This window comes from Mercenaria mercenaria, chromosome 1, assembly GCF_021730395.1.
Source record: "Mercenaria mercenaria strain notata chromosome 1, MADL_Memer_1, whole genome shotgun sequence".
NCBI classification, from domain to species: Eukaryota; Metazoa; Mollusca; class Bivalvia; order Venerida; family Veneridae; genus Mercenaria; species Mercenaria mercenaria.
In genome coordinates, this window is record NC_069361.1 from 55872342 (window position 1) to 55891804 (window position 19463).

Below are 19463 nucleotides of genomic sequence, written 5' to 3' on the forward strand. Positions count from 1 at the left end.
GTGGACCTCTACAAAATTTTTTCAAATCATGGCCCCTGGGGTCAAAATTGACCCCGCCCCAGTGGTCACTTGATTTTACATAGGAAAATATTTAAAAAATCTTCTCAAAAACCAGAAGCCCTAGAGCTTAGATATTTGACATGTAGCATTGCCTAGTAGACCTCTACTAAAGTTGTTCAAATTATGACCCGGGGGGTCAAAATTGACCCCGCCCTAGGGGTCACTTGACTTTACATAGGAAAATCTTCAAAAGTTTTCTAAAAATAAACCAGAAGGCCTAGAGCTTAGATATTTCACATGTAGCATTACCTAGTGGACCTCTACAAAATTTGTTCATATCGTGACCCCCTGGGTCAAAATTGACCCCGCCCCAGGGGTCACTTGATTTTACATAGGAAAATCTTCAAAAATTTCCTAAAAATAAACTAGAAGCCTAGAGACTAGATATTTGACATGTAGCATTGCCTAGTGGACCTCTACAAAATTTGTTCAAACCTTGTCCCCTGGAGTCAAAATTGACTCCGCCCTAGGGGTCACTTGATTTTACATAGGAAAATCTTAAAAGAAAGTTCTAAAAATAAACCAGAAGGCCTAGATCTTAGATATTTGACATGTAGCATTGCCTATTAGACTTTTACAAAGTTTATTCAAATTATGACCCCTGGGGTCAAATTGACCCTGCCCCATGGGGTTACTTGATTGTACATAGAAAAATCTTCAAAATTTTCTAAAAATAAACCAGAAGAGCTTAGATATTTGATATGTAGCATTGCCTAGTGGACCTCTACAAAAAGTTTTCAAATCTTGTTTTTAAAGTTACTTAAAGAAAATTTCAGCTATATTTTCTCATAATTCTTTTGATTGATTTCTGTTATGATCTTTTGACCTTGAAGACTTGTCCTTAAGTGCAATGATAACAGGTGAGCGATATAGGGCCATCATGGCCCTCTTGTTTAGGAGAATATCTGTATTTGTACTTTAAAAAAAAAGCAAATGTGAATTAGAATCTCATAAAAAGAAAAATTAAGATTATGCTGATAAATGTGGCTCTGCACCAAAACAGAGATTGAATTGTTTTCGAAGAACCACTGAAAACACAGACAGAATGTTTCCGTTCATTGGATTTCAAATTACCAGCTGAATCTTTGATCTGATTTAAAGCAGATGATTTGTATTACTTAAAGGGAATTCCTATAGTTTTTTATGCGCATCTTTCTGCGCAGCCGACACATTCTATGGAAAACTGAACTGAAGTCAACATTTGTTGAAACATGTGACAGACAATCTTAAATATGAGGAATCTTGAATGAAATAACATTTTTGATAAGTTTTATCAGTAATCAAATGTTGATACTGGTTTATGTTGTATTGACAAGTATCATGCCTGACAGGTATCTTGCCATTTTTGTGGTTGTGTTTTCACGTCGCATTTTAATACAAAGACTGTTGTTCATATAATGTAAGACAACTGACTTAGTACTGATAAGACAGTATCACATTTTAGATTATTTAGTATTCAATTATAGAAAGAATTAAGAATTTTTAAAACTTTTTTTTAACTTCTAGCAGATATACATGTAATCAATTTGGTCAGGTTCGCGCCATTTTTCGCCCGAACAGGTGTTGTATTCAAGCGGTCTTAACATAAAATTTAGCCTGGTGACCCATACATTTTTAGCCATTTTTATGCTCACAATACAATTATTTATACACAAGAAAAACAGGAAAAAATTCTATGAAACAGTTTTTTTTTTTCAAAATTTAAAAAGATATTCTTCACTATGGGTATTTTTCATTGAAAAAAAGTTCACAAAAGTGAATATGAAACAATTTTTATTCATTTGTACCCATTATTGTAAGGATATAGTATTACAAATATGACTATGATATCAAATAAGTATATAATAAAATCTGTAATAAGAATAAACCTTATTGTGCTGTCTTGATGTATATTTTGGTTGGTATTTATAAAAAAGCAGAAACTTACGAAAATGTTGAAAAATCGCTGGCAGTTTCAGCAACAGTGGGTGTGTTCAAAACAATTTTTCACAAAAACAAGCCTGGTTACCCATTGTTTTTATTTGTTCATTGTTTTCAGCACAAATTTTCCTATCATATATGTGAATTTAAAAAAATTCTATGAAAGGAAAAAAACTATAGGAATTCTCTTTAAGAAGGTTTTTTAATTTTTGTCATTTTCCCCAAATATGAAAAAAATCACAAAATATGAAACTGTTAAATTGACCTTGAAAGGTGTGCACTCCCAGCTGTTAAGATGATCCTTTTGGAAGCTAAAAAGTGGTTTTTGAAATAAACTGCAAGTTTTTAAATCAGAAATGAAATTAAAAGTGATTAGAAACAGGTGCTTGCTGTTTACAGGTGGTCTTTAGTACAAGTTTGACTCATTAAGTTCCAGTTTGAAATGTCATTCCAAAAATAGTTTCTAAACCCTGGAATCATTGAAATTTGTGATTGTCTTATAACCTCGGTAAATGACACCTTTGAAAAGCAGTTAGACTGTTTTTAGTAAACTTATAATTTCAGTGCAACAATCTTAGGTCCTTTGTATAATAAATACATTTCAGGGGCCTAGTGCTGAACCGTGCTAACTCTTGTGAGATTAAGTAGGAGATACAACTGTTTCACACCATCCTCTATTTTAGTCTTCCCAGTGATGTTTGCTCTTGAGAGGTTTCAATGTTTGCATTTTGATTTTCTGTATCTGTTTCTGTAGGAGGTACTGCTGGCGGTACCATACACAGAGTTATGTTGGGAGTACGGAGAGCCTCAGTTTGATGTTGATGATGATTCTTTCCCTTGTGTATTCCTGCAATTCCTCGTGAATGAGAGGACACCTGATGGTGTAGAGAGGCGAGTTACAAAAGTACTACAAGTCTACTCAAGACAGGTATGAGACATAAATGAAACTTTAATACATGTACTTAAGATTGGAAAATACCTTGACAGTTTTTGAGCTTTCATTGAAAATTGGCCAGTGCCACTGACATGAATATCATTTCTCTCTCGCCATTGTAGGGATAATACACGTTTTTTTGTGTATTAACGTCTGCAGAAGCCCACGGGATTGTTTGTGACCGAGACCGAAGGTCGAGGTCACAAACATATCCGGCGGGCTTCTGCAGGCATTAATACACAAAACAAACGTGTATTGTCGCTATTCTTGCATAAAAAAACATTAAACGACGACTAAATGCATTGTTTTCATATGTGATGACTTGACGATTCCGGTACATTTTTTATTTACCATTCTTGTTGTTCTTGGAAACGGTAAACATGTTTTAAATATCCATAACCGGGGCACACATAACAACAACACTACTAAAAGCGTGATTTGAAGGTTTTTGAGCATCTTATTTTCATTTTTAGTTATTACAAACGTTACATTACACATAATTTTGCATATAACTTAAAAATTTGATAAACAGGAACACAATTATTTTAAGAATAACAACTTTACATTCGAATTATTTTGAGTACGAACAAACAGAGTACGGATGAGTATGAAGCTAGTGACTAGCTTTCGAGGTTTATTATATGAATTCTGCGAACAATCAGGTAAAAACAAACTGACTGATACTAACAAAAGTCATTAATATAATACCTAAAAACGGGCAATAGCACAAGTTACACGCGATACTTATTTATTCACAGTTATTTACAATAACTGAACAGCCGCTTTGTAAAGGGAGTAAACTCTAAGAGAAGCTAGTGCGTACATTGATGGGGGCAGTACGTTTGGGGTTGGAAACTGATACAGCTAAACATACTATGGATTATATTGTGTCTATAATGCTACAAGAAGAGGTTATTATGGAAGAAACAAGATGCAGATGCCAAATATCAGTCTGCGCAGAAATACATACATATGTCCCTGGCAAAGCATTTCAAAAATAAAAATCGGGTATTAACAGCACGTGAATTGCCTTGTTTGCACACGATTTTTCTCCCATTAATACATGGACGGATCCAGTGAAAAAAGTAGTTTTTATGCAAGAATATAGGTACAAGCCCCACTAAATGCTAAATTTCTTGTAAAGAAGCCATCAAGCTAGTTAGTTGAAAGGCAAAAAAAGCTTTACTCAAAAAAAAAGTCTGTCACACTTCGTTTCCAACAATAACTAGATACCATTTGACCTAGAACCTTCAAACTTCATAGGGTGATAGAGCTTATGGGGTAGATAACCACTTTTTGGGGGAAGGGTTCACTCCAACAAAGGTAAAGGTCACAGGGGTCTGAACATGGAAAACTGTTTCCGATCAATAACTGAAGAACCACTTGACCCAGGCGGGATGTTGAAAAATAATAGGATGATTATACATGCAGAGTAGATGATCCCTATCAGTTACTAAACCAACAATCAGTGTCTCTTTGATCTTTGCTCATGTCTCCTATTGACTTCTTGCCTATTACTACAATGTTTTGTGGGGAGACATGCACTTTTCTGCAAAAGCATCTTCTGGTTTTCATCTATAGTTCATTTTCCAAAAATGAGAATTTTAAACATTCTGAAAGCTGCTAGATTATGGCACAGGCCCCATCTAACGGTATCCTTATGGTATAGCATTTATATAGTAAGAAAAAAGAAAAGGTAGGACACTTCCGAATACCCATATTCTCTTATTTATCAATATATGATCGATTTCAATAGAATAAAATTTAAACGTTAGTTGGAAATATTAAATTTAACAAATATACCACAAAAAATGTTCATATAAGTACTATTTTAGCTATAAAATCGATGTTTTACATTTTGAATCAAGTCCAACATTTGCTTTGCTCCGCTGTTTCCGGATCTACGGTGCAAATATCCTCTGCGATTTCATTGGGTAATAGGTATAGTTTGATAGATACCGGGAAAAATCGATATACCTCGGCTATAGTCCTGTTTAATAAGGGTTGTTATCTCCCCTGAGTTATTACTCCCCTTGCGAACTCTTCAGTGCCAAAAGATAAGATCAGCATACATTTAAAATATTGGGGAGCAAACATGATTAACCGAATTTGCATATATGTAACAAATTTCTGATAACAATCTGTTGACAGAAATTGAATATTTATCTGTATCATTATGTAGATAATGTAGTATACTCACAGCGCATGCGTATATTTTATACACACCCAGTTTGGGATGTTGTTTCAGCAGTTGTTAAGGCGCACTCATATAATAAACATATACTTATAGTAAGAATACTGTGTTGGTCATTCTTTACAATAAGACATGGTGTCAGAAAATTAACGATTTTAATACATCCGCATTTGTCAGGATTATTAACAATCATTGTGCATATAGTGCATATAGTGTATCGGATTTAAATAATGGATTTAACCGGTGTACCGACGCCTACAATGGACTGGGACAGTCCGAATTTGTTGGAAACATTCAAAACCTTTAGAGGTCACGCGGAATTGATATTCCAGGGTCCGTTAAAGGGGAAAGATGAACCAGTACAAATCACATACTTGCTCCTATGGATGGGACAAAAAGGAAGAGAAATTTATAAAACTTTAGTGTTGACAGCTGATCAGAAAAAATCAGTAAAAGCTACCGCCGACGCATTTGAAAAACACGTTCAGCCGAAATCAAACCCAGTATTTGCGCGGTTCAAATTTAATAATGAAGTGCAAGGTGAAAATACCATGGAGCAATTCATCACACGACTTAAGATACTTGCAAATGACTGTTCTTATGGCGAAGCCTACAAGGAAGATTTGATTAGAGATCGAATCGTGTTCGGTGTAAAGTCGTCCAAAATTAGAGAGAAGCTTTTGACAGTAGGTGAGAAACTAACATTGGCGAAAGCTGTTGACATATGTCAAACTGTAGAATATGCACAAGAGCAAATGAATAACATGCAAGAATCGTCTTCTATTAACTTTGTACGGAAAACTACTCACAAAAAAAAGGAATCGAGAAAACGAGATATAAAGTGCAAAGGCGGGTCGCAGAAATCAACGGAAAACAAGCCCGATGTCGCGCACAAATCGTGCCAAAACTGTGGTCAATTCCATGGGGACAAACAGTGTAAGGCGAAGGGAGTGCAATGCCGAAACTGTAAAAAATGGAATCACTACGCGAGGGTGTGCAGGAGTAAACGTGTCAATGAAGTGAGGGCTGATGATTCATCTGAGGATATTTACATTGATACAGTAATTAGTGCTGTGGACAAGATGTGCAATCAGGCATTTGTGGATATTAAAACTGGACCTCTTGGGAAACAAATTTCTTTCAAGATAGACACTGGCGCACAGGTGAATATTTTACCTCATTTTGCATTGCAACAATTAGGTGTAAAAAACGCACTCTGTTCCTCTGTAACGAAGCTCACAGGTTATAATGGCAACCCTTTAGTATGTCTAGGTTCCATTACCCTGCAGTGTACCCATGAACCTTCTGCACAGACCAAGTATGTAGAATTTCATGTAGTAGACACCCAGTCACCACCCTTGTTTGGTTTTCAGACTTCCATAGATTTTGGCCTAGTTAAACTCGCACATGCTGTCACTTCCAATTATGTATCCTCCCCGCTTAACAAAACAGCAGTGCTGAATGAATATTCCCAGGTTTTTAAGGGCATTGGCTCTATTCCAGGGCAATGTTCTATTTATCTGAAACATGATGCTAAACCTGTGGTTCATCCTCCACGTAGGATTCCTGTTGCATTACGAGATAAATGCAAGAAGGAGCTAGATAAGATGGAGAAATTGGGGGTCATTACAAAAGTAAGTGAGCCTACTGAGTGGGTCAATTCAATGGTGACAGTACAGAAAAAATCAGGTGACTTGCGAATAGTACTTGATCCGGGTGACTTGAACAGAAACATTCAACGTCCTTATCATCCGACAAAAACACTGGATGACATACTTCCCCAGCTAAACGGTGCTACATTTTTTACAAAATTAGACGCTAGGTCAGGTTACTGGGCCATGCATTTGACAGAGAAGTCTTCCATGTTGACTACATTCAATACCATATTTGGGAGGTACAGGTATCTGAGGCTTCCAATGGGTATTTCGTCTGCCATGGATCTGTTCCAAAAGAAAATAGACGAAATATTTGAGGGTCTCCCAGGGGTAGCTGCCATAGTAGACGATATTTTAGTATATGGCAAAACAAGGGAGGAGCATGATGCGAATTTGAGAGCAGTGCTCCAAAGGTCACTAGAACAAGGTATACGCCTTAATCCAGATAAGCTGGAGGTTGGGCAGTCCCAGATTAGTTATTTCGGTCATGTGATATCTAAACAAGGTTTTAGCCCAGATCCAGACAAGGTGTCTGCAATTCGAGAAATGCCTATCCCGGAAAATAGGTCACAACTCGAAACGGTACTTGGCATGAGTCAGTATCTCGCTAGATATGCACCTAGGCTATCTGAGGTCACTTTGCCCTTACGAGAATTATTGGCGAAAGATGTAGAATTTCTCTGGGGTGAATCACAGCAGCAAGCTTATGATCAGATGATTGATATCATAACGCAAGCTCCTGTCCTTGCTTTCTATGACCCGGCCAAACCCTTAGAGTTGCAAACCGACGCAAGTAGGTCAGGACTTGGGGCCACACTCCTTCAAGAAGGTAGACCTATAGGTTATGCCAGTAAAAGTCTTACGCCAAGCCAAATGAACTATGCTATGATTGAGTTAGAGTGTCTTGGACTGGTATTTGGCTTGAAGAAATTCCACCAGTGGGTGTATGGGAAAAAAGTCAAAGTAGTTACAGACCACTTACCATTGATAGCTATATGTAAGAAACCCTTATTTGCTGCACCTGTTAGGTTACAGCGGCTACTCTTAAACATTTCACAGTATGATATAGATGTCACTTATAGGCAGGGAACTCAGATTCCTTTACCAGATACTTTGTCTAGATTTCCGGTCAAGGATACAGATCCTTCCCTGACGGAAACTGTAGAAGTCCAGGTTAATATGGTCAAAAGAAGCTTACCGGTAAGTGACCGGAAATTACAAGAAATCAAGGTCAATACTGACAGGGACGAACAACTTTTGTCCCTGAAGCAAGTCATTATTGAAGGTTGGCCTGATGAAAGAAACCACTGCAAGTCAGAACTGCTAGATTTCTGGAATTACAGGGATGAGCTTACCGTCATGGATGGGGTAATAATGAAGGGTCACAAAATTGTTATTCCTAAATCCCTAAGGGCAGACTTATTGTCAAAACTACATTCTTCAAGTCATATGGGAATAGAGAAAACAATAAGTAGAGCAAGTGATATTGTTTTCTGGCCTAGAATCACCCAGGAAATTAAAGATCTCGTTCTGAAATGTCCTGTATGTTTGCAACACAGAGACTCAAACCAGAAAGAACCGCTTGTCTACACCCAAGTTCCAGAATACCCATGGCAGGTAGTTGGCACAGACCTTTTTGAGTTCAATGGCAAAGACTTTTTGATAGTCGCTGACCATTATTCACATTACTTTGAGGTCAAAGAGCTGCCTAACTGTAGAAGTTTGACAGTTATAAGTAGGCTCAAGGGCATATTTGCTAGATTTGGCATACCAGAAATTGTAGTATCTGATAATGGGCCATGCTATGCATCTCATGAGTTTGCAAACTTTGCAAAGCTCTGGGATTTTACACACCAGACCACAAGTCCTTACCACAGCTCCGGTAATGGTTTTGCGGAAGCGTACGTGAAAATTTGCAAGCGCATTTTCACGAAGGCCAGAGCATCAGGCACCGACCCAATGATAGGAATACAAGAATATAGGGTTACAAAACTTAAAATAGGTTTTTCACCCAGTGAAATTATGTTCCAACGTCAAATTAGGTCAGTGTTGCCAGTTGCTAAGTCACAATTACTTCCCCGGCAAATCTCACACAAGGTCATTCGTGAGAAATTGTCAGCAAACAAGGAAAGGGAGAAAGTGTATTATGATATGACAGCCAAGCATTTACCACCATTAGAAATAGGAGATTCGGCACGAATTCAGCAAGCAAAAAAAAATTGGAGTCCTGCAGTAGTAGTGCAAAAACACCATGATAGGTCATACTCTGTTAAAACACCTGACGGTAACACATATCGTCGCAATAGGAGGCATTTGTTACAAACCAATGAATCAAAAGAGTGCATACCTGAAGTTGACATGCAAAATGTGGAAAATAACAACCTTTCGGCGCCTCAAGAAAATTCTGACTGTATTTCACAATTCTCTGATAAAAGCAATAAAAGGTCAGATAATGAAGCAAGTGAAAAAACATATATGAGTAGATCTGGCAGGGCAGTTAAACCTCCGACAAGATTAATTGAAACAATGTAATATGATAACATTAGATAGCGGAACACGCGTGCTATGTAAACAGTGAACAGAGATAATTAAGTGCTGATAGCAAAAATATGCCATTCATGGAGAAACAGACTTTATGAAAGAAATTTTACGTTATAGTAAATTTGGAGTATTTTGATTTATTTTATTTTAGCTTTCAGAAATTGTGTTCCTTGTTCTTTGCCAAAAGGGGAGATGTATCATTATGTAGATAATGTAGTATACTCACAGCGCATGCGTATATTTTATACACACCCAGTTTGGGATGTTGTTTCAGCAGTTGTTAAGGCGCACTCATATAATAAACATATACTTATAGTAAGAATACTGTGTTGGTCATTCTTTACAATAAGACATATCATGTTTATATGATAACTGATAAAAGTGTAAACAGCATGTCATCTGGTCTAATCTTGCATTATCAATTATGTGAGAAATTCTGTTACTTAGACTGTAATATTAAATAAATGAAATCATGAGTATCCTGATGTCCTAGTTTTATGCAAGATCTGAAACAAAATTCTAAGCCTTACTGATTTTATTTAAAACAAACTTTCATTAAATACATGTATAGCTTATATTGAGAATGACCATTTTTAAAGAAGCTGAAATAAATGCCAAACATTGTTAAAAAGTGAAGCGAGTGCGGATTTCCTGTTAAATATTTCAAAAGTATTACAGACTTACAGAGCGGATACTTGATTGTTTCAGTTTAAAATTGAACTATATTTCACAGATTGGAACATCATATTTAATATTTCTACGAGTGGGCAGCCACAAGAGAGCATGTAAATTCTGGTGTCCACATGTGAATTAAATTTCACCTAAAAGTATGAATAAGTCGCTTTGACAAAATGTGAAGTTATTAGAAATAATTAAAGGTACGAAAATTTTCATGTGTATATATATGTGTAAATATTTTGTTGATTCACTGAATAAATGCTTTAGACGTTTAATTTAAGAAATAGAGTATGTTTGCTATTTGAACAATGAAAAATATGCCCTTTCGCTCACCCTGCTAGTTGCAGTTACATTTCATTAATGAAATTGTTCAACAGGATTACAAATTGTTAATATGCAGGAAGACCTTTGTTCCCTAAAGTGAACCTGGTTAAAGCGGTCAGTTACCAAGTGTTCAATTTCATGATAGTTTGAACCTCATTTAAACAGCCACATTTATCACTTTGACCGAGAGACGTACTGTCCTTAAGTTACTTATCCGAATGTAGATATATATTTTAAACCAGTCACTACCTTTAAACTTAGAGCATCTAGTAAGTTTAGAAAAGGATTTAGTCCTGCTCGCCAAAACATTTTTAGACTGTAGCTTTTTAAGGGAAACAGAGGGGAAACAAAATTTTATTTCATAGTGAAACATTAATTTCACTGATTGTTTTCCTTCTTTATATGCCGCTGTTCTTCCCAATTCAGTCGGTACCGGACCTTTTTCCAAAATGACAAAAAATTCGCTGAATTTATAGATAGTCCTTTTCAGGCCATTTTTTGACAGCTTATATACTGATCATGAGCTAACCCTCCAATCATTATGCCATCTCAGTGATATTGAAATTACTCCAATTGACAATTGTTGGGTTTTGTTTTAAAAAGTTAAAAATTATTTCAAGAATTCTCTCAAATTCACGAAAAATGTCATCTAGTTGTTAAAAAATATAAGGAAAATAATGTCATATTATGTTCGGCGAAATATTTTAACTATTTAAGAGACGGAATTGCTCTTCTTGATTAGTATGTAGGTAAGTTCCATTTTAGGACGAAGAATCTGCTAAAATAAACTAAAAATACCCACTACCTTATGACATTAATTATTCATATAGAAATAGTTCAAAGTTAGACAGTTAAGTATTTGGTAACAAGTCACTGAAACATTGTTTACAGTAAGACATAATGAAATTTAACATTTACATGTTAGTGGTTGTTGACAAGTATTCAGTCTTTTTCAACTTTAATACAAAGATTTTCCCAGTTATACATGCTCTGAAAACAACTCTTAAATGAATGCTACTTTGTAGAATGAAATTAATTTTGGCAACATTTCATTCCAAGCGCAAATTAGATCCTTTCAACAGAATGTCCCTTCAAAGTCTATACAAAGAAGTCTTGAGCTCGGGTATTTTCTCTCCAGGAGGAGTACAAATTTAAAAAGTTCTAATTGTCGTTGTTTGTAGCGTTGATGGTCCTCGATATGTATTTCACAAAGTGGCCTTTGTGTTCCTAATTTAACAAGTCCTTTAGCACGTTTTATTAATTATGGCCTATTTCCTGGCACATGTGCACCCCTATCTCTTCAATAAACCCTCAGTTCAGGCACTGAATGTTTGCCAAAGTCAATCGATTCATAAATTCTTTTGTTCGTCGCCATTTTCTGATATTATTTGCTCACCGGAAGTAGCTTTTATCAATAACGACAACTCACGCAAGGGAAGTAACAACCTTATTGAACAGGACTATATACCTTCATCATCATTACTTAAATAGAACTGAATGAAAAAATAGCGACAAACAATAATAAACAAAAATGTCAATTCAGTTAGACGAACTAAGGAGCGCTGCTAAACTGGCCACAACATTATTATATCGAGCCAAGCCGGTACAGAATATAAATTTTTCAATTTATTTTCACGAAATTTTATACCTTCGATATTGAAGGTTTATTTTTGACCACCGCAATAAGGACTACAAATTCACTCCATTGCAAACCGGATTTATACAAGCAGGGAAGATGTAGAAATACGAAGTTCGTGGAAAATCGCTGATTTCTTTAAAAATACTGTAGTGATAAAGGTCAAACTTATGCCGTAGGTTTTTTACAATAATGTCAATGAATTAAGTGTATCGTTTGAACCGTCTGTTCTATATTAGCTTCAAACCAGATTTGGTGTTTCGGAAGTGTCCTTCCTTTTCTTTTTTTACTATATAATGCTATACCATAAGGATACCGTTAGATGGGGCCTATGGATTATGGAAGGTTTTGGCCTTGTATTTAACGTATATATACCACCTTAATCATACGGTCATTTGTTATTTCAGGCAAAAATGATGATTGCTTTGATAGAGTCATGTGTTGAACGTAAAAAATTATTGCGCCGAGGTATTCCAGCAATAGATGATGTTGATGGCATGACTGGCCAAAATGGTGAGATACTTCTTTATAACATATACCGTAAAAACTCGAATATATCATGCTAGCATGTATATTACGCACCCCCGATCTTGCAGCAAAATCTTGGGAAAATTGCTTACATTGGAATATATTACGCACTGAAAAATCAGTCATAAAACGTTGTTTACAAACTCGAAATTGGCCATTAGCGGCATGTGTAAAAACGATTTCTCGTGAAAATCGCAATTCCTGCATAATCAGTTACAGACAACAGTTGACCATATCAGAGACAAATTCTTTCTAAAGTATTTGAGAACTTCTCAAGCTGTCAGCACCTTAGTACGCTTTAACAGACGTGCGAACAAACTTCTTGTAAGTATGGGCACATCAAACGAGAAAATTGCTGTTAAATAGCATGTTTGTTTGCCAATATACGAGCGGCTGTAGAGATCAGTAATAATTGGCTGGAAATAAAGAAATAACAAACAATCTGTTTCAGTTGCAATTTATTTAAGTATCCTTGAAAGATAATGATTTTAATGATCAAACACCTACAACCCGGAACCGTTAAATTTTGTATTTTGCCTAATTATTAAACTGACACGTTATCTGCCTCAGGTGTGAGAGGTCCTGGGTTCCAGTCCTTGGCTATGCTTTCATACTGAACAAAATATCTTTTTTTTGATAGAATGTTTTCTGTTTTAGAACATTTACTTCATCCTTTTTCTTGTTTTTGAAAATAAGGTTGTTATAGTATTTTTGTATATATTTCAGAATTTCATGCAAGATGTATTAACAAACTTGGGAAAATGTGCCTGACCACTTTCACAACTTCGGGTATGAATAATAACCAGTGACTATTTTGTTAGGGTTATATTGATGGCGTTCAGAGTCAGTTTATTGTAAGAAAGAAAACATTCCTTGTCTGGTTTTAAAGACGGAAAATAAAACTTGGTTTGCTTACCCTTATATACTGTAAAATAAGAAATATTAAAGAAGTGTTAATTTTTGCTAATTTAAAGTTGTTTATATTATATTCTTTTAAATAATTTCTCACAATACATGGATTTTTGTTATAATCATGGCTTAGAGGAAGATTAAAAAGAAACTTTATGTCTTACTATGGATAGCATTTCTGTCAGTAGTCACATTGGGTCACTTAATTTGAATCAGTGGTAGTTGTACAATCAAGATACATGAATTTATTCTTATATAATTATGTCTGTCTGTCTTAACCATGATGATATTTCAATATTCATATGAAGCATGAAATTCTTTATACTATAAGCCTTTTTCTTATACAATAATATAATTATTACAAAGCACTAGAGAATATAAATTCTCTTAAATAACTTTCCTGTTAGCAGTTTGTCTAATATCTGTTGAAATAGCTGTGTGGATTTTTTTTTTACTTTGGATACTTTAAACATGCACAGAAATTCTATTTGTACATGTATAGATTGAAGTGTATCTTAAAATAGTATTTTTACAATGACCAAAAAGGTCTAGACAGTGAAACAGGGGAATCAAACACTTGTGTTTGGGAATCCAATACCCGCACAGTATTGTTCTTCAAAGCAAAGACCATTTATGTTTGTATTCTAAATAATAATCTGATTAAAAATGCATGAATTTATTCGTGGTTTAATCTATATTTATCTTATAGTATCAATTTTTGTATGCTTCTTATTATGAAAATATTTAATTTCTAAGAGATAATTTTTCAGTTATTACTTATCTGCATTAATTTACTCATTTATATTCTATCTTCTGTTTTTAGGTGAATGTCTTGACTGAAGGAATGCTACATAGACAGTTTAACTCTTAACATGACATTCTAACACGAGATCTGCATGGATAACAGAATCTGTCCATTGTGCATGTGATCTGTTATATATCTACTGACATTCTTATAGCAGCTGTCCTCATGTTTTATGTCAAATTGTTTGAAAAAAGTAGGTATTTTAGCAATTTTAAGTATTTGTTGATAATATGTGAAAAGTATGTGATTTGGTGAAATTTTCAAATTCATGTCCAAATTTGAGCAAATACACACAAACCCTGTGCTTAAAGACCACCTGTAAACAGAGACCACCTTGCTTTAAAAGACCAGACTGAGTTTAAGATCAGATTTAAACATTTTGCAGTGTATATTAACCTGTGAATAAAGTCTAGCTGTTTGTAAGGACCGCATAAAGCTCTTTATACACAGGCCAAAAATGAAAATACTGCGAATCTGGTAGATTTGTGTAGTATATGTTTATCCGATGTATAAAGTGCTCTTTTTCATTGCTAATCTACATGTCGAGTTATGTTGTTATTATTTATTTTATATATATGTTTCTCCCGATATTGAAATTTTCAATGATTTGACATAAATGTTGAGGCGTACTGCTTTAATGCTCAAACTGATCTACAGCAAGCAATCAAATGGAACTGACTGTACAGTTAGTTCTTTCTTAACTGTGTTTAAATAATATTATATAGCTATGATAGTGGCTTTTATAGAGTAGCAGACTCACAGTTTTAGTGAGATAATGCTAGATATTTATAAAATGAAAACTTTCTGTCTTGAGAATTAAAAATACCTTTGAATAATAAAAGGTATTTTTACTAGTGGGGTAAATACTGATGCCAGTTCAATAGAAACAAGACTGATCGTCAGATTACTGGATAGAAGACTGGTTGCCAATATATTGGGAACAAGATACCAGTATACCAGAAATAAGACTGATTGCTGGAGGTGTATTGATTGTACACAGGGGTCACACTGGGAATTTTTTTCTCTGAGCCACTGCTTTTTCCGAAGATAAAATTATAAGGCCAACAACGGCAAAGCGCATAGCATTGACGTTCTTGTAGAACTACATTATATGTACCAAAGTACTCATACTACTCAAGAAATTAATGTAGTTATTTCATATTTCTTAGTAACCCTTTAAAAAGCTATTTAGAAAATCAATTTGGGTTAATTTCTAAAATTATCATTTTTATAAACATCTGCCATTTAATAAAAAAATTCTGAAAATCACATTTAAAATAAAGATGTCAAAACAGAAAAAAAAATGTTTAAAAAAAACAGTGTTTTATTTTGCACATTGCCTATAAGTGGGTTGGGTTCGATGCCTTCGCATGTTTTATTCTCGAAAAATACTTCAAAATAAGAGCTCCTTTTGCAACAGTTGTCATATTTTTCTTAAATGTAGACCTTTTATTGGTTTTTTATTAAGATTGCACTAAAAAATCGCGTCAGAAATGACAGAAATATCCGAAAATCACGGTCGCGAAAACGGGTGACAAATTCGGAAAACGTAAGTTAGAATTAAGTATTTGATAAAATACCTATGTTTTATTGCTTTTCTATCATCATAGCTATTCAATACTTACAATTTCTGCTTGTCTAAAGCATTTTTATTTGTTTTTGCCCAAACTAACCCTCGGCAATCATAGAAAATTTGTCTAACGGCCGACTGCTCATAAAATCGTATCAAGTGCACAAAATGATGATTATAATTATCCAGTTTGTTATTCAATAATCTAATTATCGCCAATTAACTGCCTGATCAAATAAAAAAATTGCAAATTGGCTCCCTCCCTTTCAATAACGGATGTTGTGTCTACACAGATTATCGATTTTTCACACCTTTTGGTTCGTAAAACTGGCAATATTCGTAGTTTTGCAGACAGACATAGCTTCGGGCCATTTTCGCCAATTAGAAAATTTCGGAGCCACATTTAATTTTTTGTCGCAAATGGCTCAAGTGGCGATCAACAGCGTGACCCCTGGTACATTTATTTTCTCAGCAAGATATTGTCCTGCATGATAGTAAATTTTATGTGACAACAAGTACCTGTAAGCCAAACATCTGCATGGCGCTGAGAGAGCATACTATGTTACAGTTGATACTCTCTAAACACAGGAACACCAGAGAAGCAGCGACCTGTCTAAACTGAGCAATTGTCATTGTCAGGAATAGTTCCATGTATTTAAAATATCTCCTGATAACTGGAAACCCCATGGAAGTGTTTTATGTCCCTGAAGGGAGGCATATTAGTTTTCAACTGTCCGTCCGTTAGTTGGTCACACCAATGTGTCTGTTAGTTCGTCACACCAATGTTAACTTTTTGCATGAAGGAATTTTACTTGCGAACCACTGCACCCAGGACCTTCAAACTTTACGTGCTGATGGTACTTATTGAGTACACGACCCCTACTGACTTTGGGGTCACCAGGTCAAAGGTCAAGGTCACAGGGGCCAATGTTAACTTTTTGCATGAAAGCTTTTTACTCGTGAACCACTACACCAAGGACCTTCAAACTTCACATGCTGATTGTACTTATTGAGTACACGACCCCTACTGGCTAGGGTCAAAGGTCAGGGTCACAGGGGCCAATGTTAACTTTTTGCATGAAGGCACTTTACTCGCGAACCACTGCACCCAGGACCTTCAAACTTCAAATGCTGATAGTATTTATTGAGTACATGACCACTATTGACTTTGGGGTCACCAGGTCAAAGGTCAAAGTGCTGTGGGGGCATTTGTCACCATTAGTGACAGCTCTTGTTTTTTCGTATATCTAAAAAGAAAATCGTTGTTTGCTTCATATTTATTTCTTAGCAATATTTTAGTTCAATTTAGTTCAAAGTAAGTTTACTTATATAGTTTTTATGAGCTCAAAACTACAATGATGCAGGGAAATGTCTTTTTCTTCATAATGGCATTATTTTCTCATCAAAAGATGTGTTGTATTTACAATGTTGACACCAAGCTTTGACCTAGGGTGGTGGTGTGTAAATGGGTGTAGAAACTTGATATTTGAATAATTTTGTTTGTTATAGAAATTTTACTTAGATTAAGTTTGCATACAAATACATGTGGTTGTAATAATACAATACTCTATGCTTTTATGAAAGCACCGACTGCTTTTCATTTCATGTATTTTATCTTGTTAGATGAACAATGCTTGAACGGTCAGTTTTACCAGATATTTTATCTTGTTAGTTGTGCTATGTTTGAATGCTAAAACTTCACTCAGATATAATATCCTGTTAGCTTAGCTATGCTCGAGTGAAATTTACTCAATTATTTTATCATATTTCATGCAGATATTTTGTCCTGTTAGTTATGCTGTAATTGATAAGTACATTTGACTTTTTGTTTCCTTTGGGTTTACTTATTCTGCCACAGTGCTGCTGAAACTTTGTAGGATTTTTATATCTGTCTTACTATAAAGTTTCAGCAAAATTTGCAGCATGTCAGATATACATTTTATATTAACCTACAGTGGAACAGCATTCGCTGAGACTCTGTGGCTAGAGTATCAGGGCTGGCTAGAACACCATGGCTTGCTAGAGTACCAGCCCTGGCTGGCTAGAGTGCCGGGCTGGCTAGAGTTCCAGGGCTGGCTAGAATACCAACGCGGGCTAGAGTACCTGGGGTTGCTAGGGGGCCTCCGTGGCCGAGTGGTTAAGGTCGCTGACTTCAAATTATTTGCCCCTCATTGATGTGGGTTCGAGCCTCATTCGGGGCGTTGAATTCTTCTTGTGAGGAAGCTGGCTTACAGGTCGGTGGTTCTACCTAGGTGCCCGCTCGTGATGAAATGATGCATGGAGGAGCATCTGGTGTCTTTCACCACAATTAAAGCTGGAAAGTTGCCATATGACCTATAATTGTGTCAGTGCGATGTTAAATCCAACAATATAAATAAATAAATGGCTAGAGCAATTCAAGTGGTCACTGGCTATTTCCTATATATTGTCTATGTTTGGACTGGAAACCCTGGATAACTTGAGCAATTCCCTCATCCCCTGGATAGCTTAAACAGTTCCCTCAAACCCTGGATAACTCAAGCTATTCCCTCTAACCCTGGATAACTCCAGCTATTCCCTCATCCCCTGGATAACTTGAGCAATACCCTCATCCCCAGGATAACTTATAACCTCTTCCACTGGATAACTTGAGCAATTCCCTCATCCCCTTGATAACTTGAGCAATTCCCTCATCCCCTGGATAACTTGAGCTTTTCTCTCAACCCTGGCTGACTCGAGCTGTTCCCTCATCCCCCGTATAACTTGAGTATTCCCGCATCCCCTGGATAACTTGAAGCATTCCCTCAAACCTTGGAAAACTCGAGCTATCCCCTCATCCCCTGGATACCTTGATCGATTTCCTCATTCCCTGAATCCATCGAACCCTGGATAACTATAGCAATTCCCTCATACCCTGTATAAATTGAGCAATTCCCTCATCCCCTGGATAACTTGAGCTATTCCTTCATCCCTTTATGACAGAGCAATTAGTATTTTACTGTATGTGTAAAAAAAATATTGGTATAAATGTTGATACTGAAAATGTTACCCAAACAGTAAATAAGCTTCAAGTTCTATAAATAAATTTCTTACATTTATATGCTTATATGGATTGTGAAAACATGGTATGTGCTTATTCATAAATCATTTTATGAAATGGTAAGCTAGTGTAATTAACACTTGTTCTAAGCCTTGATCATGTATTTATGAACATTTTTATCAATCTTTTTCTCATGTACATGTACTTTTGTTTTGTCTGTGATGCTTTATTTATATAAAGAAACATTTTATACATGTTGTTTTAGTTTATAATAAAAGAAGGATAATAACAGTTATATGTTTTTGCCTTTTATTTTTTTTAGCTCACCTGTCACAAAGTGACAAGGTGAGCTTTTGTGATCGCACGGTGTCCGTCGTCCGTCCGTAAACTTTTGCTTGTGACCACTCTAGAGGTCACATTTTTCATGGGATCTTTATGAAAGTTGGTCAGAATGTTCACCTTGATGATATCTAGGTCAAGTTCGAAACTGGGTCACGTGCCGTCAAAAACTAGGTCAGTAGATCTAAAAATAGAAAAACCTTGTGACCTCTCTAGAGGCCATATCATGGGGTGAATGCGACACAGTGCTAAGTGACATTTTTAGCTCACCTGTCACAAAGTGACAAGGTGAGCTTTTGTGATCACGCGGTGTCCGTTGTCCGTCGTCCGTCTGTGCGTGCGTGCGTCCGT

The 19463-nt window shown here is 35.8% G+C and overlaps 1 protein-coding gene across 7 annotated transcripts in view; it reads left to right on the plus strand.

Annotated features, from left to right (window-relative positions):
- LOC123536807 (FERM domain-containing protein 8-like) overlaps positions 1–19068 on the plus strand; it is a 53275-nt gene extending 34207 nt beyond the window's left edge. For 6 of the 7 annotated variants that reach the window (XM_053548455.1, XM_045320258.2, XM_053548470.1 and 3 more), the window contains 3 exons: positions 2735–2908; positions 12350–12455; positions 13197–14196. In XM_053548455.1, the coding sequence (XP_053404430.1) occupies positions 2735–2908; positions 12350–12455; positions 13197–13279 (363 nt within the window). In that variant the 3' untranslated portion in view covers positions 13280–14196. The other variant, XM_053548460.1, reaches the window with a different exon arrangement.
- Positions 19069–19463: the final 395 nt, after the last annotated feature.